The 23413-nt window shown below is 40.7% G+C and overlaps 1 protein-coding gene across 4 annotated transcripts in view; it reads left to right on the top strand.

The window, feature by feature from the left end:
- strbp (spermatid perinuclear RNA binding protein) overlaps window positions 1-23413 on the top strand; it is a 73868-nt gene that overhangs the window by 18733 nt on the left and 31722 nt on the right. For 3 of the 4 annotated variants that reach the window (XM_027282031.1, XM_027282034.1, XM_027282033.1), the window contains 2 exons: window positions 7547-7655; window positions 22697-22876. In XM_027282031.1, coding sequence (XP_027137832.1) covers window positions 22874-22876 — 3 coding nt within the window. In that variant the 5' untranslated portion in view covers window positions 7547-7655; window positions 22697-22873. The remainder of the gene's footprint in view (window positions 1-7546; window positions 7656-22696; window positions 22877-23413) is intronic. The other variant, XM_027282032.1, reaches the window with a different exon arrangement.

The raw sequence follows: 23413 nt of genomic DNA on the forward strand, positions 1-23413 counted from the left end.
AGGCTGCCATGCAATCACAGAGAGTAATGCTCATTTACATATATAGTAATGTTTTCTGACCGGAGGGTAGAAGCCAATCTTCTGATTAGTGGACAATCCACTCTACTTCTAAGCCACAGCTGCCTCCATCATTGTCCGTAAAGTTGAATGACCAATACAATCTCCCAGAGCTGCAGGTGAGAGCTTATTTTGTCCTGACTACAGTCATAAACTTAAAGATATTTGGTTTATAAGCATAGTAAGCAGAGAAAAATGACAAATCCTTACGCTAAGAAGTTTGTACCTGTAGGTGCAGGTGTAAACTTCACTACTCTTTCAATACCAAAACATGTTTGTACTACCGAATCTTAAAAACGTTCAAATTAATAATCCTATTTACTCATTCTTTGATAAGATAATTCCTGACATAAAATGTTGCTAGTTTTAGACATTGTACTACTCTTACATTGTCTGACAAATGATTCATTTACCTCCTAATCTCAGAAGCTGATCAAACCAAGTCTACTGTAGCAGCTGATGCTCTAGGATGCTTTGTTGATGTATGGCAAAAAAAGGGGGGCACAGTCCATACTGTGCACTCACAATAGAAGCCAAGTTGCTCTTCAGACATTCTGTCGGTTCTGAACGGGAAGGCACGTGTGGGGTCGCACAGTCATATCCTCCGCACCACAGTTATTTTTCTCACAGACCGCCCTCCTCTCAGCACGGCTCACCTCTCCACTATCTCACACCTTCCCGTCTCGGATGTCCAATAGGAGTGTGAATGTAAGGTTGACAGATAGGAAGTGTTAAGACCCCCATCTGGTGGGGTTACCACACAGCACACACACCGACCCACACACCGACACACACACACAGACAGAGTGGTAAAGTCTCACCCTTCCCAAAGTACAGACAAGGAGGCAGGCTGTAGCTATGGTAACCTAGAGAGAAGGGAAATGATTGGGTAAGGCTTGGATTTGTTAAGAGCTACTGAGCGCCTAGGGCGAGACTTAGTCACTCTTTCTCATTTGGTACGTGTGTGCTTGTGTGTGAGAGCGGGTGAGAGAAACACAGGGAGTCAAGACTTCCTTTGCTTATCCCCCTTCCTGTCTGGGTTAGGGTCTGTCTTTTTGAAGCCCTTTTTGAGCACTCTGTCAATTATCAGGTTGGTATGATAGATCTGGGTGAGTTCGACATTTACTCACTGCAGCATGGTCAATAAACCTCGAAATAGTCTGTGAATTGGATCCATTGGTTGCATACACTTGCATGCCTAATTGAATGAAATGAAACACTTCATAAGGGAGATACAAAGCAGCCGCAGGGTGACATCAAATAAACCCAATGTTTCACTGAAAAAGGGGCATATGTTCATATTTTGCTTTTTAGAGGAGAACTCTCAGTTTGTCTTGTGTCATTGAGAGTTTTATTACACTCTTGTGTCCTCTCTTACTCTTTATGTATCGGAAGGATTTGTGCTTGGTTACAGAAGTAATGAAACCTACATTATATCTCCCGTGGAAATGTTCAGACTGATCTAGCAAGAAGATTTTTAAACACCTTTTTAACAAGCTCAAATTAGCTGTCTGTCGCTAACCTTGATTAATTTAATTAAAAAATAGTGAAATTTCCTAAAGCCCAAGGAGACATCTTAAAATTGTTTTTTGCCTTGCCAACAATCCAAAATCAAAAGATATTATCACATAAGACAAAAGAAAGCAGCAGATGCTCACAATGAAGTCACTGGAACCAATGAATGTTGACAAAAAAATGACAAAATACTTTCTAGTTTCTAGTCGATCGAGTAATTGCTGAATTGTTTGAGCTTTCGATAAAACACTGTACTTAAATAGAGGATCTCCAACAACTTCACCACATTAAACACTTCTCATTAGTTTAATTTCCACAGATACAAAACAAACCTGTATCAGATATCATTCCAGCATTTAAAGAAAGATATATTCCTCTGTATCGCACAGCCCTGCTGTCAGCCAACAATTATTCCTGTAACATCATCACATGAAATGCACATTTTCAACACATCGGAATATCTCTGGGAGCTGTCTTCTGTGTGTTCTTTCCTTTGTGTGTCAGCTTTTATTGCCGGCTCTATACGGGATGTCTAAGTTATGCCTCCTATGATGTGTTAGTCTTAAAGGCACACAGGCTGTCTAAGGGTTGCATGGTTATGCATGTTCTGCTGCAGGTGCATTACTGTTGAACATTTAAGCCCCTGTTCCGCACTGAACGCAGAATAATTTGTGAGTACTGACTTTAGGGACCAACGCCTAGACGCACAAGTGTGCCCACAAACCAGCACGAATTGCTGCAGCTGTATAGATAACATAGAGAGTGTCTTTGGTGACGTTTGAAACAGAGGTGTCTTTGTGGATGTCAGATCACAACCCCGACGACTAGGGCTCGCTCAGTGTGTGTGCGTTTGTGTGTACTTTGGAGACTTTGTGCATGGATCCATGTCTGAATGAGTGTACAGTTCAGCTGTTATTAGAGCCCCGGCTCAGTGTCACACCAAACAAGCTTTGCTTAAATAAGCTGAATAACTCCTCCTGCACCAGGAAACATTTTAGCGAAGCAAAAAGTTGCTGCGCCACTATTCCACTTAGTACAGATGTCATCTATTCTTTCTTTTTTCATTTCTTTCATGCAGAACAAAGGGGCGAGGAACCTTTTGATCAATAGATACAATGCTGAAAAAGCATTAGGCCCACATTGTCTTCCTTTCTAAATTAAAATCATTCCTTTTTTAATTGGGCTTTGGGGCCTTCAGAGAATTTGGAGGTTTTTATTTCAAACCCAACATAAAAGCTGAGTTTGTCATTTTGTTTGTGTCTTTGTGTTAATGTGTTAATTCATAGTGCTCATAGAAATCCTTGCATAAAACCTAATCGTTTAGGAACTCTTTTTTAAGCGTAGTAGAATAGGTTTCAAATTTAAAATACGTGATTCAGCTGGGTCACTAAATCATTTCTTTTACAAGAAAGACCTATTTGATTTCCCTCAACACTTGCTCCTGGAAATAAAGAGATGCAGTCAGCAGTAAATTGCTGTGCAATGGCCGCATCTCTATGAGCTTAAATTGCTTTTATTGTCGAGTGGAAGGAGGCAGAGCAAAACCGACCCACAAGAATGAGGAACAACAGGCTGAACCTGTGAACTCCCTTCTTCTCTTCACACTCTCCACCCATGTTACCTCTGCTAACCTCACACTTTACCTCTGTCACTGTGCATTAGGCTTGCATCTTTATCTCTCACCCTTCCATCCTCCTGTCTCACTGCTGTATTCTTCACCCTGCTGTGGCTCTGGAAAGGATGAAAACATCCTTGGTAGCTATTGTATACAAGTCAGGTCTTTCTGTCTTCCTCTCATCCCAGTATTCACACCCCCAACCATACTCCACCCTTCACCCTCTAGTTGTTTCATGATTGAAATTCTAAGCCAAGGCAAAGTCAGTGGAGATCTATGGGCCAGCCTTCCTTATATACCAAGGAAATATAGAAGCAGAACCAATTCAAGGGCTTCCTCCACTGTGTGTGTGTGTGTGTGTGTGTGTGTGTGTGTGTGTGTGCGTGCTAGTACACAGGTGTGCATTTGTGGGTAAAGAGAAGGCTTTGTTCCTCTCTACGTGTTCCAATCTTCCTGTGCAACACTTGTGACTATACGCCTGTATTTGTTTTATATCTGTGACTTTTTGAATTGTCTGGTCACCTGCACACACACTCATGTACCGCACATACACACACACAGGTCTCTGAATTAATTCAGAAAATTGTCCTTTATGTTTTAGAACACATACTAATCGGAAGCGTGTATGCAAGTGCATCACTGTAATGAAAATGATTTATAACGGAGATTATCTGGATTAGGATTACATGTAATATTTTTAAATTGAGAATGAGGTTAGAGATACTCCCTCACGTCGTAATTACTATTAGAGTGTATGAATATTAAAAAGAGATTGTCATTTTAATTTTATTCCACGAATTAAATAGCGAAGCAAATTTAAATGGAATTGAATGGTCTATTATATTTTTTATGAAAGCACACTGGTGTATTTCCCATGACATATCAATCTCACTCAGGCTCAAAGCTTAAGAAAATGTCAGTGACCACATTTTTATTGGCCGCATAATGATTAAGTTCTCCTGATTAGTCCATGATAATAATAATGAAGCCTGGAGCACGTTAACAAATATAATACAATAATGGTTAGGTATAACACAAAGTAAAATCAGCAGTGTCATCTTATTGCATTGTAAAACAACTAGATAACACACTGGACTAAGGTAGCACAGGAAACCTGAGAAATCATTGACAGTAGCACAGCTTCACTTGAAATAATGTTTAAAGAAGTACAAATTTCTGCAACAGTAGCATTGGTTAATCTACCGACACAAACATGTTTTAAAGATAAATTGGGCAGAAAGTGTATAAGGACAGGACTAATTACTTTTGTGTTTTTATTATTATGGTTTATTAAGAAGATTTAAAAAACGTTTAATGATTTGAAAAGTTCCTGTGTGCATTAAACATCCATCTCTGTTTGAACTTGATTAAGTGGAAATGAATAGCTCAACGGTGCGGGTGAATCATAGAGCTTTGAATCATGAGATAGATAGAGTGCTGTGCGTTGTTGTTTTTTTTAACATCAAGCAGGGTGGTTCAAAAAGAAAGATGGACCAGTAAGCACAACCCTGACTTTGGTAGATGCACAAATGCAGAGATAAAAAAGCAGACAGACTGACCGGACAAACCGGTTATTTCTGTGTGCCCACTGGTGTATGCAAATGTACTTTACATTTCTTCTCTGATATAAAAATGTCATGATCTGTCACTAACAAGCTTAATTCCTCATAGGTTTTATGCAGGTATCACAGGTCCTTATACCCCCTACTGTAGCACAAAGCATAAAAATGCCTGTTTATTGTTGCTTCTGGGTTTTGACACCTAGCTTCTTATTTCTCAATATCAGTAATGGTTTCCAAATGAGATGTGAAGGATTGGCAAATTAAATAATGCTGTCGACTCAAGGTTTATTTTTCTTCCTCATGAGCACTCTATTGAGAACACATGTCAGTCACTGGAGACCATTATCTAACAGTATGTCTCCATTAACCCCCGTAGAAGTGCTGTGCTACGGCGAGAAGAAATACATACCCATAATATGATGTTTTTTTTTTATATTCTCAGGCTTCAAACTGATTCACCACGCCTGTTAGAGGCGTGAAATATTATTTCAAAGCCTAATCTACACGCCATGCTTCACCTCTGTCTAATACATCTGCCAGATTTTCAGTGAAAAATGAGTAGATGGGGACTATCCGTAGGTATAGAATGAACATCTCTCAGCACGGTGTGGTTTTATACTGCAGCTTTGCTTGCGATCGGATTCACATGTCAATACCATATCGAATATGATGCACAGTTTGTAACTTTTGTTAGTATCAAAGTGTAATTACTAAAACAGATTGCTAACATGTTTTAATGATCAATCCTCTACTTGAAAAATTGATTTTGCACCTGGTGTGTGTCTGTTTTTAATTTTGTAGTGATGTTCTTTTTGCTGCGTGTGGTTCTTGGTAGATGGTCTGCACCCAAGGACAACACAGGCTATATGTCCTATTTAACTTCTTGTTCAGCTTTTAAAAGATCCACGTATACTGAACTGGTATAGTTTTGGGTCCCTATCCAGAATACAAAATGCTGAATAGTGCATTCTTGTTTATTGAATGATAAATAAGCTTTCAACATTTGTTTTTTCTGAATTGATTTATGCTCACCCCGTCTTGTCACATCTTGTTTGCCAGCTGTCCAACTGTCCAAAGTGTTTCTAAACAAAGCATACAGAATGAAAAATGATGTGATGTTAGATAGTGGAATGTCTCAGATGTTACTTGAATAAAATGACTTGAATGAATAAAATGTGTTTTTTGTTTTTTTATCCATGTTTCCCACAGCTCACAGCACAATGCAGGAAGATTGATTATGTGTTAATGCGTGTGCCAGCGTGAATGAATAGACTAGCGATCAGAATGCAACTGGAAACCAGTTTGTCTTGCTTGGACCATAACATTGCATCAATTAAACCAACCAACACCCACCACAGTTATGCTCTATTATACAAGGTGTGACCGTTTCTCCGAACAACACAAAGCAAATACTCTTTTGTGTTTGTTGTACTCTGATTTTCTTGGCTGTGTGGCGGTGTCTCATATTTTTAGGAGTGTGCGCCGCCGTCTGCTCGTTGTATCTGGTTTGTCAGGTTCATCGCTGTCAGACGGCACTTCACAGGGAGACACATGTGATTACACAGTGCCTCACAGGGTTGTATTTTATGCATTGTAATATTCTGTAGAGTATACAGACGGTTTCGGATTATTGCTGGTTCACTAAGTTTCTCATAAATACCGAGCAAGGCAGATATTTTGCATTTCCCAGTAGTCCAGCACTTGGGGTTGTTCTTATTGATTTACAGTAGAACAAATTAAACCCAACAAGATTCATCTGGTTCATCAAGTCATGGTGCTTAGAGATGGTTTAGCTAATAGAAGAAAGAGGAGAGTGTTCTACCTGAAAACCACAATCTAATTATACCAATGTTAAGAAAGTGAAATGTGAGAAATAACATCACAAACCGGGCACTCATTGCAGTTTTGTTTCACGTCTCAAATGGCTGTGATAATGGTAGTTAGACAAAGGAGGTTTTAATTGAGAATGAAAGTAGATGAAATAGATGAGCAGGTGAGTATTTCCAACAGATTTTTCATTGATAAATGAGTTTACATAAGGTGGTTTGAAGGTGTAAAGCTACGTGTGCATGTTGTGCCGTGGTTTGAAGCTGAACTTTGGAAAGTGGCTAATGTTGGGTACACTACAACATTCTTTGAAAATGCGTGATATATGTTTCAGTCTCTGCACGGATAGAAAACGCAGAAATGCAACTGATAATGCATGCGTACATTTATTTACGTAGCAACACATATGTGGACACAAATGGAAAGGAGGGGCTCATTTCCTGTCAAATTTCTTGTCAGTGAGTGTTTGTATGCTTTGTATCCTTCTTACTGTCTCTTCTTCTACTCATGCTTCCTTTCCATGATTTTTTCACCCCCCCCAGCCTTAATTTTCTAGGCCCTGTCCTCACTGCCCTTTTTAGTGAGGTTTGCAAGGAGGAGAGAAGAAAGTAACATGAAAACGAGGCTCTGCACTGCTCTACCGTGCACATAAGGGACTCAGTCATACTTCAATGCAAAATAATTACTCTCAATGCACAGAGATTAAAGATGCACTTGCCAGAGTGCCTAATGGAGGTTTTTAGTCTTTCAACTGCTGTCTCCTCAGCTCTCTCGTTCTCCTTCCTCTCTCGCCCTTAAAAACAGTTTTCTTAGAGATAGCAAAGGAGTTTGTGTTTGCGTGAGCATGTCTTAATTTTATTTGAACCCTTTTGATGTCGGCTGCCCAGCGCGTGGCTTAAATCAAGCCGAACATGATCCTTAAGTGTTGCCGTATTGATGTTAAATGACCTTTGAACTTTTCTCTTCTCAGGTAGTAGTGAACCCTGCCTGCTCTGACACCGTGACTCCAGACAGACACGCTGGCTGACAGACACTGAAAAAGAAGTGGGCAGATAACCGGATAGGGAGGACAGAGGGAGGTGAGTGAAATGACAGAATCCATTCGTATCTCTGTGTCTATATATCTCTCTATTTTCCGTCTGTGCGCTGTATCTGAAATGCTGCTGCAAGATTGGTGGCTCATTGTTTACAGAGGAGGCCAATCAGCCAGAAAACAAGAGAAGCCCTGTGGCAGAGAGGGTCGTTCACACCCCTGCTGAGCCCTAGACTGTGTGTGTTTGTCCGTTAGTGCATGTGGAAAGAGTCAAGATTATTATGTCCATGAGAAGCCAAAGGTTTTTCGCTCTTCTCTGTTAGAATTTCTTCTCTACTTTGTGTCAAATTTTCCCAAGAAAGCCAACAAACAAGGGATCACTTTTTTGGTCCAACAACTTGGAGTGGAGTCAGATGTTTAGAGACATTTTCAGACATATGTGTCACTCAATGTATTGCCCTCCTGTCAATTGTTCACCTATATGTGTTCTACCTGCATCTGTGCGTCTGCATAAACAAAAGCTGCATGTTTGTTTTGTGGTCTAGTATTAATGTGCACTGAGGATGCCTTTAGCGTTTTGATCACTGTTGGTTAGGGGGTTGTGGTCCAGGTGGTTGCAGAGTTCACACACTGCTTTGGTAAACTGCCTACTTATGTATGTAAAGTAGCTTTTATGCAATTCAGCCAGCGGCCTTCCCCACTATCATCTCAGTGGGAGTGTTTTGGGGTCTGCGTGTGTGTGTGTGTGTTTATGTGTAAATAATTGATTGCTGTAGAGGCTTTAGTGGATCGCTGGTGAGAGTGAAACAGCCAGAAAAGGCTGCTCGCCTGCTCGGCTCCACAGTGTGCCGAACTTAACTATACCATGTCTGGCTCAGTGGGCTCTCTGTGTTGTCTGGGGTGACCTGTTGGTGTCAGTTCAGTTCACTTAGTGGTGTAGGAAAGGATTAGTCAAAGAAGATGAGAGTCAAAGAACCACATGAAATCGCTGCAAACATTAATTGACAAGAACTTTGTCAATATGTGAATTGCTAAAATCATTTTTCAAGCCAAAATCAAAACACATTACCAGGATTTGCTGTTTTTCTATGGTTTCTATCACTTTAAAATGAGCTCTGGTAAACTGTGATGGATATTTTTATCACAATTCTAAATGATTAATTCATTAAACTAAAAAGAATAATCCATATGTTAATTCACCCAGCGCTGAGGTAGCAGATTGTAACCAAATGTTTGCTGTAGGAGAACGTCTGGTGGCACCGAAACTTGTGAAAAATTAAAAAGTCCTTATCTGGAGTCAGCAATAGACTGCATGGAGACCGAAATTCATACATATGCATATGATGTTCCATTTCTGCACTATTCTGCCAGTAGATTATAAATCTTACAAACTGGACCTTTAACACATTCAGGGCAATAAGTCAAAACAATGTTTTCTGGTGTACTGTACACCTTGTTGCAATAACTAATATTTTGAGGCACATCCCCTCCCCTCTCCTTCTCTCCCTCTTTCTTCACACTTTTTTTTCATCTGCTGCCTCCTCCACTCATTTTTCTTCTTCTTCTTTCTTCTTACTCTACCTTCACAAAACATCTTCATTTCTTTCTGCCTCGCACTCGCTCCTTCTTCTTCTTCTTCTTCTTCTTCCTGTGTGTCATTCCTTCTCTCTTTCTTGCCCCTTAGCCGCAGTGTCCTTGAGAAAGCAGTGACTTTGCCGGTGAGCGCAGCAGAGCGCATCTCTCTCTCTCTCTCTCTCTCTCTCTCTCTCTCCTTTACTCACACACTCTCTCACTGACACTCACTCAACCCCCCCGAACACACACACACACACACAGACACACACACACACACGCACACGGCAACACTGTCAAGCAGAACCAGCCCTTACAAGTCTCTTTCCTTTAGTCCCCATAAATAATTCATCACCAGTAACAATGGCTCTACTTTATGCAAATATTGACAAACCTATTGCTGAGAAAAATTGTTGTCGTTTCCTGTGTTGAGCCCAATTTTTGCCCACTTATTCTCTCCAGAAACATTATTATCAACAAAGTGCTGATACAGGCTAGAATATTTCAAAGTCATGTTGCGACCGAGTGTTACCCAAATTAGTTGTTGGGAAGGACATGAAACAGAGTAATGTAGTATTAATTATGACATGCTGACCTAAAAGATGGCACTCTGTCCAATAAAAAGACAGCCAATAACTCAGGGGTTCATTTAAATTCACTCACTGTAAATTCTGAGACATTTAAGAGAACTGTATTTAATGCATACGTTAATTTACTCTTCCTCAAGGTTTGTTACTGAATTCAGACAAATTGCCCTCAGGTGATACTGTAGTTATCCTGCCAGCATGGAAACACGATCCCTTTGTGCCCTCCTCCTCATTAAAGGTGCCCTCCACTAATCTTGGATCATGATGGCCCATTGTCACAGTTTTCCGTAGCTTTTGAAATATAGATGGAGTCTGATTGTCTGGTTGTAAGATGAGATGTTATAGTCTCTTGATGCTGTTTGTTCTCGTTGGTCTCTGTTTTCCACAGAGTGCGTATTGGGTCACTGCTTTTTCCTGCCGCCTTACGTGTTTCCTTTTGGGGATCAAGTGTCTCGTGGTTATCGAGCTGAAGTGCTATAGGCAGATGTGCTTTTGCTATCCTGCATCCTGAAGGTTAAGTTCAGATGGTCAGATTAAAATTTTATATACACTAACATGTTGTAATCATTTCTATTTTAATCCTATTAGTTTTACTTTAAGTTTTATTTGCTGTCTGTAATCTATTTATCTGCGTTCACGCGCATCATGGCAGCATCTCGCATCCGCCATGTTATCTCTCTCTCTCTGTCTCGGTGCGTATCTCTCACACTCTTCCTTATGTTTGTCCCACGTTCAGCTGAAAATGCTTCCGTAGCCATGGCGACCAGTCCCAAGGGGTAAAGTTGAGGCTGAATCTCTCTCTCGCTCTCTCTTTTTTTCCCCCCTCCATTGTCTCATTGCCTTGTTGCAATGTAATGCTTTCCACACACACAAACACAAACACACACACGTATACAACAGCACGCCAGAATCTAAAAGCAGACGGGATGCAGTGTGTGAGTCACATTGTTTTTGGTTTGAGTTCAATTAAGCAGTGATGTAAAATGTGTGACCCAATTGCTGAGAAACACTAAACCTTAGGCTACAGAGTTGAGGATCTTTTTCTCTGTTTTCTACAGTTTCTTGTTTGTTAGTGACCACGACTGGTTCAGCTGAATTAAACACTCGCACAAAAGAGGCTGATGGATAAAAGGCTATTGAAAAAGAAAGGAAGATGATGTGAAGAGGCTGAATAATTGCATTAGCTTTTGTAGAAGAGAGTCTTGTGCTGATAAACAGAGTGAGCTGTCAGACGTCAGCAGAAGGGTGTCATCGCACATACGTGTGGGTTTCCATGAGGTGTTTGTGTTTTTCTGGGCATGTGTGCTTCGATACAGGTAACATTAACCTGTTTCTTTATTGACGTGCAGCGTGCAAAAATGAAACAGAAAACAGCTCTTTAAGTTTTAAAATAATGGCATTAGCCTTTAATGTATACATCCTAATAGAAAATGTAATGTAAAATTTTGTAAATTTATAATAAAATTGTTCAAGTCCTGCTTCTGTGTTTAGGTAAAGTTTGTTTTAGTATTAATATAAAACATTTTGTTTTAAAGTGTGGAAAAAAAAGTCCAAGTAAATCACTTCAGCCGTTGCTTCTCAAGCTGTCCCTGTCTCCCTTCACTTCTTTTCATCCCCTCTTTCTATTCTTATTATCCTTTTCCCTTCACACCCTCTCCCTCGTTCCCCTTGTTCCTTCATCCCCCAGCCTCCCTTTCCTTCCTTCCTTCCTGTCCCCTCCTTTGTCCATATATCCATTCATGCCCCTCTCTGTTTCCCACTTTCTTCTGCTGTTTTTCCCTTGCAGTTCTTCCTCATTCCCTTTCTTTGGCCTTGCACATTTTACCTTATGGCTCCATTATTCCTCTCTAAATCAGTCACATCCTGTCATTCCACCTTTTTCACCCGATTTCTCTCCTCCTAATTCCCCATCCTCCTCCCCCCACACACATCATAATGCACCTATCTCCCTGTCTTCACCACATCTCCCTCAATTTGTTCATTTCTACCCTTTCCCTCTCTTATTCCCTTGTACCTAACCCCCCCTTACACTTTTTCTCCCTGTCTACACCCCCATCAGTCCCGCCCCTTCCTTTCCTCTGTCTCTCCTCCCGTTCCTTCCTTTCTCCCTCTCGGTCCCTCCGTCTTCTCCCCTGAGTCGGAGAGAGACAGACAGGAAGGAAGTGTGTAATGAAACGGCCATATCGAGCACACTGCCCAAATTGACCTGGAATGAATGGAGTCACTGATCAGCTTGTGCTAAAGCTGTGCAGATGAAGAAGTAAGGGGGAGGAGAGGTTGGGAGAGAAAATGAAGCTGCCTAATGCAGCCGCATTTTATGATTCGGATTGAGAATTAGTACGCAAACATGTTTACTTTGTTTATCTGGTAATCAAAGTGCACAATCAACTTGTAAATATTGTTCTATTACTGGGGAGCTCTATTTGAAACAATAGGAAAAAAAAGTTTTTTCCTCCTGAGATCGATAGCTGGCAAAATCCTTGAATTTAGTCATTTCAGTAGGATGAAATCTGCATTGAAGAGATTTTCTCTGCTGTTTTGAGCAGAGAACAGAGAGCCAGACAGACGAGGCAGCTGCTAAAGAGAGCACAAATTAGACAAACACTGGCAAACAGGAAGAGAGAGAATGATAGGAAGGACTATTCTGAGTCACTGAAGTCTTTCTATGTTTGTGAAAAAGCCAAAAACTGTAAGGTGATATCAATCGGAGTCCATTCTGTGGAATAAAAAAAATATATATATTTTTTCCATTAAAGAATTAGTCCACAGCTGGACAACCTCAACGGTCCTCATGCGATCACATCTCATAACATGCAGTACATGAATTTATAGGAATATATAGCTGGTGTTTATGTGAATGTGTGTTGTATAATCAGTTACATATGTAGAAATCTGCTTGGTCAAACACACACAGACACACAAGAGGCCAGGGGTGTGACAGCTTTGTATGTTGGCAAACATGAGCTTAGCAGTAAAGAGCCTTTCAAGCAGGATTAAGCTGTTAAGTGTCAATGGAACAGACAAGTAGGCCAAAGACCACTAGGATATCACTTACAGTGCAACAGTCAGTGTCAGTGTGTGTCTTTGTATCTGTAGGGTCATATGTAAAATAGGTTCAGTACGAGGAAGTGTGAGGTAGATTAATGTAGGAAAAACAGAGGAAGAAATCAGCAGGACACACACACACAGTGTACACACATTCACAAGTCTTCTCACAGACTATGGACTGTGGAGCCTCGGCACAGGCCTGGCAGGACCATCTGTTCCTGCTGAAATCAGCACAGCAGGAGCCTACCAGTGCACACACACGCACATACACACAAATTCAAACACACATAGTTGCAGCACGCTTCAGTTCTGGCATAGTGATAGTCTATTTATTCCCCACACTGACGCAGGATAGTACTCAATTGTGTCTGTGTGTGTGTGTGCATATGCATATGGCAGTTAAGTTTTCAGTTAAATCCATGGTACCTATAAACGCCCAGGTAACCCAAAGAGATGACAGGTGTACCTGAGATGAGTAATGCTAAGTTAATTTTAACATGATGTTGCTGCACAAACATATAATTTAAACATATAGCTAGATAGATAGACAGGTGTGCACATGCATCTGTCTTTGTTAGTCTTTGACCCCAATCCTCTGCAGTCTGACCCACCGTCAGCAGGAACTGCACACACATACAGCTTTTTCTTCATTTTAATAATCGACCGAGGGGAGTAACACTCCCCTGTCAATGTTATCTGTTTCCCTCCTAGATGCAACATCAGCGTTTTCTCTGCATTCTGCCATGTCGTCAATAGTCTGTGCTCTGACCTCCCCCCGGCCAGCACCTGGACCCAGTCAAGACACAACAACGGTGTTATCGTTAAAAAAAACATATGCAGTGTAGCCGAGGGTCTTTCTTCTGTAACCCACATTATAGAGTTATATTTGATGTCAGGATCACAGCAAAGCGGAGAGAAGAAAATGGTAACCGAAGACAGCTGAAAATCACAAAATCAATGACTGGGTTCAACTAAACCTGACCCAATACGGACTAAAATACCATTTTAAATCAATAAAGTAAAGTGTGGTAATATATCCTCATTTTCTAAGCTTGTTTCTCGGGCACTTGCAATTTTCAACTGCATCAGACTGCATACTATGAATTATATATATATGTGTTTGTTTGTTGTCCTTGTTGTGGGCATTACTGACGCACTTCTTGATTGCAACCCTCAAAAGAAGACACAATTGAAGGTAACAACCCTTGGACTGTTAAACCCTGTTATTGTGGCGAAAGTGGATCTGTGGTGTTTAGTCATCACATCAGAGATTTTTCTTTTTTAATAAAGGTCATTTATAACAAAACGCTTCATCTCACTGCTGATTTTAATGGTCAGTGCTTCAGCAGATTGTCATTAAAATGAAATGAGAGCATGTCTGTCCTCAAATGATGTCATGGCAGCCTGCAATGTTGAAACTTTGATTTAATCGTAGAATTACACAAAAGATGATCATCAAAATAATATTTATAACATAATAATGGCTATATGGACAATAGACCGACTCAAAGACCAGAAAACTGCAACACAACTTGGTTATTATAATAATTGTCAATGGTTACAAAGCAATTTTAGTATACATTTTGTAAATATAATGACCTGAGGGGTTTTTGTCAGCATCTCATCACAAATAAAATAAGAAAAACAGACAAAAAGGATGACAAACAAAATTAAATGTATTACCAGAACGGCTCAGACTGAAAGACTAAACAAGGAGCTAATAATGGTAAGTATAAAAGATGATGCAAAATGGCGAGGTGTAGATGTTGAGATCAGTGGGGATATTAGTGCAGTCGTCATAATGAGGTGAATCACGTTCCCTGTCCATCTATATTTGACATTCTTCTTCACAGTACGTCATTTAAATTGGATAGTTGCTCCATATTCACGAAAACCTCAACAAATAAAACATTTATCATTAAAAGTCTCAAAAGTCTAGTCCGCCATTGCATAAAACAAACACACACAGGATAATGTTAACATGCGTGGAAATAATGGAATGAAAAGCAGCGGGGCTCCTTGTTATGAGGACCACAATCGAGAGCCGTGGTTTTAAATTATCGTGCAATGTTTTAATGGGACAATTCCTGACAGTGTTTATAGGTTTCAGTTGGCATTCGTTCTGCCTGTTGTCACACCTGTTAATTACTCTCCGTGACACTATTAGCAGTGTTGCGGAGGAATGGACGGAGAAAACAAAAATACACACACCTGTCAGGGAGGTAGAAATTGAAGAAAACAGAGGGCGATGGACATGGAGAAAGTAGCTACTGAAGAATATAAATTCTATACAATGACTTCAAGAGAGAAGAAGTAACAGGAGATTAGGAAAGACGACAACATGCCTCATCACCATTAAGCTCATGCAGTACATACCTGACACCATTTTCTTGGTGTCCTTTGTTCTAAAATCCTTTCAGCAAGTGTCGAGCCTGCTGCATAGCCCTGCATTAATGAGACATAATGCAGACAATATCTACAGCGTGCCACTTTCTCCTAATCATGCCTCCTGCTATATTGGGTGTATATTAAAGTGAACGGACGCTGTTTTAATACTTTATCGCAGCTGTTTTCTGTGCATCGTGATAATCTAAAGAATCCTCACCCTCTGAAATCTCCTGAGATGTTTGCATTGCTTGGTTGTTAATTGCTACTGCTGATAGATTTATAACCTAAGCAGTTGGTTCCTTGAATCTCATCGATCAGATGTTGCAAGAGGCCTGTTTTCCATCCTCCTCTTCTTTGAACAAACAAGGCTAATCTCACCATTGTGGTGCGAAGTATTTGTAAATTGAGGCATGACTGGTTTTACTCAGTGTACTTCCTTGTTCAAAAAAGGATAGTTGGCTTACCCACATCCTCGACTTGAGAGGGCCTCCAGTTTTTAAAAGTCCTGCACTTTCTAATGCTACTTAAAAAGATGTTTTGTAGGTTTTTGCCAACAGGGATTGGTTTGTTTCCATGAACTAAAATGGTTTACATGTACATGGATACATACACTTGTGGCCAGGAGTGTCAATATTAAGGTCTTATTGTTCACAATCTCCCAAGCCTCTCTAATATTATGAGGTGTAGTGGCGCTGTCAATGCTACTGCCTAGGCATTCCTCCCATATTTTGATGACTGGTTGATTATTTCCGCAAGTTGAGAGCAGGCACAGTCTCTCTCCCCTGCTATGTGAACCAGTAAAGCTACACAGTGAACGACAGCAAAAGGCAACCTTACACCCAGTCAGCGAGTGGCTTACCTGGGCATGGCTCTCAATTGTCAGTGAAGTACAAGCTGTTCCTTTGGCTGCAGGGCATGCTGGCTGCAGTCTCTACACTAGTGCCATTGGACCTTCTTTGGATCTGGATGAATGGTCTCCATACAGACACCAAAGGGCACAAGGACAGTGTGCCTCCAGTCTCAAAACCACAAGGACAGTGTACTTAACCAAGAAGTTGCCCTTTAAAATGTCTCTCATCCTCTCGGGTTTCTCTAATTTGAAACTTTCGTTAGCCTAAACACCAAATCCGGCTCTTATTTACACCCCAGTAACTGTTACTGTTTTTTTCTTCTACTCATTCCGTCTTATCTACAAAGGAAATACTTCCTTAATTCAAGAAAGGTATGTGAATGGTATACTCTGGAAACTTATCTGGAAGGAAATCATTGTTTATTTCTGGAAAGGAAATCAGTTCATCATGTTTATCATGTAATACATTGTTGTGTTGGCATATTTATAGTGTGTAATACTGTAAAAAAAAAAAACTTGTAGTCTTGGCTCCTCTCTGTGTGCAAATTCATATTAAAAGTCAAAGGTCAGGTTTTTTTTTGCATATAGTTACTCTTGGCAATGAAAGAATACCCTAAAAAGTTGCTTTATCAAGCCCAGATTACATTCAAATCATTACTGTTTCTATTTTAGACAGCCTTTGCTATCTAGTCTGTTAAAGTCTGTTATACTGGACATACAGCATTAAAACTACTTTGTAGGCAGCACAAGAACAGATCAAAAGAAAGTGCTGAAATAAGAAAGATGAGGGAATGAAATGTCGTAAGGCTGGAGGAGAGATGGAACATGAATAAAGTTTAAGTGGGTAAAATTCAAGAAATTCAAAAAATTCATTAGTTTGTGAAGACTCTTCATTTTCTTAAAAATCTATGTTTACATTTTCAAGAACTGAAACCTTTCTACTGTCTCCTTTGAACATGTGGGGACTTTTCTTTGCCATCTCCTCTGCAGTCAAAATTTACATTTCTCTGTCTTTCTACCTCTATCTCTATCCCTATCAATCCCTGTCTCAGCGAGCCTCTCTCTTCCTGTAACACTGTCTATGTTTCCGACTGCTTGTCTCGGTCTGTCTGTCCTGCTGTCTCACACAGTAGAGAAATAGCCCTGGCAAATGGATATCTCAGTCGGCTAGCGCCTGTTTACACAATGCATGCTTCTTCACAACAGAGGCGGTTAGAGACAGAGGTGTACAGGAGCGTGATTCTGCATCCATTCCATTTATTGTGTGCCACCTTGTCCTAGGAGTTTCAGTATTTGTGTGTGTGTGTGAGTGTGTGCATGTTTGTCCAACTCATTACCACACACTTTTGCAGATGTTTTCCCAGATGCAAACATTATGGCACCAATAACCCTGGAGCCAGCCACACAGAAGTGAGTATTAATATAACACAGGGGCTACTCACTTTCTCAAACAGCCTTTCATGAGTATAATGAATGTTTGAATATGATGAGTCAGAAATAGCATTAGTAGGCAAAGCATTCATTACCAAGAATACCTTACCCAGGAATAGTTATGAGAGAGAAAAATCAACATTCATGCTCTAAAATAACTGCCAGAAACATCAGCCATATTTACACCTGCTCATTTCTTTGAAAAGATTATGCTGCACAGTTGGTCTGCTTCACTGGAGAGCAGAGAGACGTCTGTACAGTTGTTGGTTTAGAAAAAGAAGAGTATGACATGTGACAGCAGAGCTCAAGAGCTGGAACTAATGCGCGGAGCTGCGAGTACGATACCTACTAAAGCCAATTACCGCATGAAGGGTCCGTCAGCACCTGCTTTTTTTTAAAAAACTGTGCATGAGATCCTTCATCTAACAACACTGTATCATTATCTGCCAAAAACATGGATTCATTTCAAAAGCAGACTATACGGTGCTGGTACAAAATTTTAGATTACAAATAAGTTGTATTAAGTGCATTTATGGCTGAAACACTTTGATTGTAATTGATTGGATGATTGAGAGAAATCTAACCAGCAATACTGAGAACCAGTTTATGTCATTTATCAGGTAATGATAAATAAATGCAAAACATTCACTGGTTCAAATGTAAGCATTCACTGATTTTCTTTGTTTTATATCATGGTTAACTAATTGTGGCTAATCGTGTGCCAGAGCTAATTGTGGCTGTTCTAGTCAATGTTTCAAATCCCACCAGAAGCACCACACGGTCCATTTCAGACACGTCCCAGAGATGTCATAGAGAATCCGGTTGATTTTCAAAATAAAGCACCCTGTGCAAACTTACAAAACAGCCACAGGGGAAGCAATTTATCTATGTAGCCCATTTAGAAACAAATTTAGGAGCACATAAACCAAAAATCAAATCAAATCTGAAACAACAACAACAAAGTCTGGCGGTCAAAACGCTTCGGTTTGAAACTAAGCAGCGCCCCAGCTGATGACTGAGTTCTGCCGTCAGACTGTTAGTAGTGTAACAAGCAATTTACAAAAAATTTACAAATCTGAAAAAATCAATGTCCAGAATGTGTATTTTAGTTATTGAGTGGTAGTTGGTAATTGAGCCTTCTACTCAAAAGTAAAAGTGAATAACTATGAAGATGTACAGACACTTGTATAAAGTAAATGAATGTTCTGTTTGTGTTCGAGATCAGATGATATTCCAAAAGTTGCAGCAGGAAGCTTTTTCCTGGTACGGGGCCCAATGCTTCCTCTGTTATAATCTCACTGCAGATGGTTTTTGTAGTAGATCATTTTGAAGTTGTCTAAAACTCCCAAACATAACAGACACAAACATGTTTAACAGTAAAACACTGAGGTGTTTTTGAATGTGGCTGTAATGTTAGATTTCTTATCCAGCTGTTCTGGCGTGTTACCAGACATTAATCAGAGGTCCTTTCACTGGTGAAATAATGATGTTTTGAATTCTGGCATCCTGCTACTGTAGCACTAGTGCCTGGTGGATGAAACACTTCCAACTGGGCTACAATCCCTAAACATTAGGCCACAACATTTTTAAGTTTTAAAGCAGAATGATTCAAAAGGCTAATAATCTGATTACAGCGTTAAGCAGATTATCAAAACTCCCGTCACTCCCATCACTGTGTCTCTTCCACTGCTCGTCTTATTTGATGGTTATCAGATGAGAAAGGTGTAAATTGCTGCTCCGAGCCATCTCAGCAAATTCCCCAGCCCTGCTATCTCTCCTTCATCTTTCAATCAGTTCCTATCCCTCAATTCCTATCCTCTGCCTGACTCCTTTCATCTCTGTAGGGAAAACGGGGATGTAATCACTAAATCTTGGCGCAGTAAAGACACAGCACAGGTGTGTGCGTGTGCGTGTTTTCCCTAATGCATAAACTTCTAGAAGAAGTATATTCAATAACTAAATTGAGGTCAGGATGACAGTGTTGGTGTGCACGTGTGTGTGCACCTGCTAAAACTGTGCAGCACCACCAGCGTTAATGCGGCAAGCCTTCTCCTTCTCCCTTTTCACCTCTCTAGAGAAAAACACACAATCAGACATTAATGACCCACCAGAATGGTGTTAATAACAGAGAAGAGGGAAAATGGACACTGGTGGGAAGGGTACAAAATGAGATGGAGGGTGGATGCAGCAAGAAACGTTATAATTGGTCAGTGTGAGCCTAAGGAACAGAAAGCCACAAGGGGATTTATGGACAAACAGGCAGATGCACTTTGTACAGGCAACATGCAGCCATGCATGTGAGAACACGGTCCCTTTAGCCGCCCTCAGTCCCAGTGGGAGACAGCTGAGGGTGGGCATACTGAAGGCTACATGTTGTTGTTCTCAATATCCAGGGCTTTATCTAAGCTTTAACAAAAGCATTCGTTTTATTCTATTTTTTAAAACCATAATATTTGGTGTATGTTTCACATCCGTGTGCACTTTATTTTAATTAAAGAGAAATGAGAAGGAGAGTGCCATGTGAGAGAAACAAAGGGGCAGGATTGGTGTTGTTGTTTATCATTGTGGGGCAGTGAATTGCTCTGATAATGAGGATCGAATAGGGGCTGGCATGTTGTTATTATGCTTCTTGGCAGGGTGTTTGTGTCTGTCTGTGTTTGTGTGCGTGCACTATAATCATGTTCATACAATCCTAAGTGGCCATGTTGGAAGAGAGCTTTCCCCTTCCCCCCCACCCACCCTGTCCTCGGCAAGGAGTGTTGGCTGTAAGGTAACTGGCAAAACACAAGAGCATAGACACAGACACTGTCGCTGCCAGGTGTGTTGAGGAGGTAATTGTCAGTGTGGCGGGCCAGCTGCCAGTGTCTTAGAGGACAGGGGGTTGGAGAGAAAATGAGGAGCAGGCTCTGGTGAAGTCTGTTTGCCCAGGGGGCCAGCTCAATATCTGTGGCTGCTGTTTATCCGATTCCCCTCTGTCTCCTTGCACCACTTTGTATTCATCTTCTAGTTTCGCTCTTTGCCTCCTCTGCCCACTCCCTTCATCCTACCTGCTACCGCTCATTCATTTCCCTAACTCCTCTGTGCGTCTCTGCATCTCTCTTCTCTCCCGTTTCTTGTTCTCCCCGGATCCCAACTGAGCTTTCACTGAGAGAGCTGCAGCATCACCACAATTCAATCCCAGCAGCAGGTCTTACTCCAGCAGAGACCAACAATCACATGTGTTCATCTTTTCTGCCCCCCGACAGCATCAGCAGAAAGAACCTTGGATGTATGTAATCTCAAGGTGATGACATGCTCTACACATTTGGAGATGCTGTTTATGTATCAGTGTTTCTGAAGTTCTGCAAGGTACGACAGCAGAGAGACACAACCTGGTGTCTGTAATGCAATGTTCCTCATATCAGTGCAGTTCCTGTTTATTAATCAAATTTCTCAGAGATTATCGGTTCTGCAGATCAATCTCAAATACAGTAATGAGACTCGGGCACCACAGTGTTCAGTCTGGAGGCTATTTTCTTATGAGATGATGAAGTTGATCGATAGGAAATTTATCTGCTTGCTGTTCTGGTAATTGATTCATAATTTTCAGTCGTTTCTCAAGCAAAGATGACAAACATTTGCTCAGCTAAAGTCAGTGTTTGCTGTTTATTCTTGGTTTCAGTGAGATAATAATTAATTCATAATGAAAATAATCCCTTGGTGCAGACCCATTGTTTTTATATACTACATTTGTTGTTTTTTATTAATAAAATGAACACTATGAAATCATTTTCTGGCACACAACCGAGCCCTGAGTGTGGAAGACCTTTGAGAAATCATCTTCTACACTCCTGTGTGAACACACACAGACATGTACAGCTCTATAAATGTCATTGCTCGGGTTTGAGTGTGACCAGATGCGTCTGTGTACTGTCAGTGGTGATACTGTTGACATTTCATGTTGTGAATAGGAACGTTGTGTATCTGTTCACATCGGCTTCCTCCACACTGATAAAACTGGCCTGTGTTTTCGTAGCAACAGCAGATATAGAGTTTGCTTCCCAGAGCACTAAGATGAGCTCAAGCTAGAAGTAACTTCATTCAAGTTTGAAGCTGCAGTTACAATTAATTTGCTTAATTAAGAAAATCATGGACTCATTATGTTAATTGGTTAACTGGTGTTGAACTTTTGACTTTTCTTTCTCCTGTGAATCCTCAGTTCTTTACATCTTTTCAGTCGTACGTTAACTATAACCTCTTTTTTGTTCCCTCTCTGTTAGTGTCTCACATTGTATTTGAAGGAGCACTCTGCAGCGTAGTGGTCCCACTCTAGCCACAAACTGAACACTATAATTTTAAAACCAGTCTCTCTCCTCTCCGTCTGTTTCCCCCGCGTCCTCTTTATTTTTCGTCATGCGGTGAATTGGAAGTGCTTTATAGTAAAATACAGTATTTCAGAGTTAGGCAGAAAATGCATGATAATTATTTCACACAATTTTGTCACTTCTTCCGTCACTTCTTCTTCTATAAAGTGGTTGGAAATGCCACTGTGCATGTATGATTGCAGTGGCATGGGCTCGGTATGTAAGTAGAACATTCGACATTCGTTTAAAAATAAACAGAAGAAAGAGCTGTCTACATGCAATCATGTAGCATGTATGCATATATGTGTGTGTGTGTGTGTGTCTGTGTGTAACCCCAGTGTATGAAAACAAGTACATGTTTGTATTACACCCCCTCCCTCAGACCCCATGCCAGCTCATGAAAAATGAATGAAGGCCTCTGTGTGTGTGTGTGTGTGTGTGTGTGTGTGTGTGTGTGTGTGTGTCTGTGTGTGTGTGTCTGTGTGTGTGTGTCTGTGTGCATGTGTCTGTGTGCGTGTCTGTGTGCGTGTCTGTGTCTGTGTGTGTGTGTCAGATCTTATACTGAAGGTCGGACAGGAACTGCATCCTTTTTTTTTTTAGAAAACTGTGTCTGTGTGTGTGTGTGTGAGAGAGAGAGAGAGAGAGGAGTGGAACTTGGTTGTGCAGCGTCAGACTGACGCAGGTTGATGCTGGTTTGATTATGATCACGCTGCTGTTCATCTCTTTAAAGTATTGTTATATTATTCATTTATTTATTTATTAAACAGTTTTGTGTTTTTTGTTTTTTTATCCCTTGACTCTTCCTCTTGTTGTTGTCAAGGCACTGATCAACCTTTTTCCCCTCCCTTTTTGTTTCTCCATCTCTTAGAAGTAGAACCTCTTGTAGAGCGGTGGCCTAAGTGACAGAGGAGCACATGTGGAGCGGGAACGGGGTGACAGCAACATCCTGACCGGTAACCTTGCTTCTGCACCCTACCACACGCCCGGCTACTCCAAGAAGCGGGCGTCAGAAGGAAGGAAACGTGCAACCACTCCTCCTGCAGGCATGGTAATGCACTCTCTGTCTTTAGGTGCTGCTGTATGTATAGTAAGAAAACACTGTCCAGACTGGAGGGTGTAGGAGTTCAATCTGATAACTGATTCTAGACATGACAACAGAGAGTGTGTGTGAGTACACAGAGGCTGTATGTTCTCACCGGGGAAAGAGGAGAAGGAGAAGACAGATTAATGAAAGACACAGAGGAGGTTGTGAAGAAAGAAAGGAAACAGAAGAAGAAGGAGGAAGGTGGATTGTGAAAAGAAGGAGAGTGGTGATTAACAGAAATATATATATGTATAATTGTAATTACTTTTACCTAGTCTTGATGTTTTCTAGATGCTTTCCTTGTGAAAAGCATCCCTGCCATATGCTTTTGTTTCTACTGTTAATTATGTGTGGAATTAATGTGTTTCATCCAGCCTGTATTTATTTGTTGATGATTAATAAGAAGGATAATGAATTTCCATTGGTCTGCATGGTTATTGGTCTACCAGTGTACAATCACTAATGCTAGATGAGTGCGGAAATAGGGAGAGAGGCATGTTA

The sequence above is a fragment of the Larimichthys crocea genome, chromosome IX (genome assembly GCF_000972845.2).
Source record: "Larimichthys crocea isolate SSNF chromosome IX, L_crocea_2.0, whole genome shotgun sequence".
In the NCBI taxonomy this organism is placed as follows: domain Eukaryota; kingdom Metazoa; phylum Chordata; class Actinopteri; family Sciaenidae; genus Larimichthys; species Larimichthys crocea.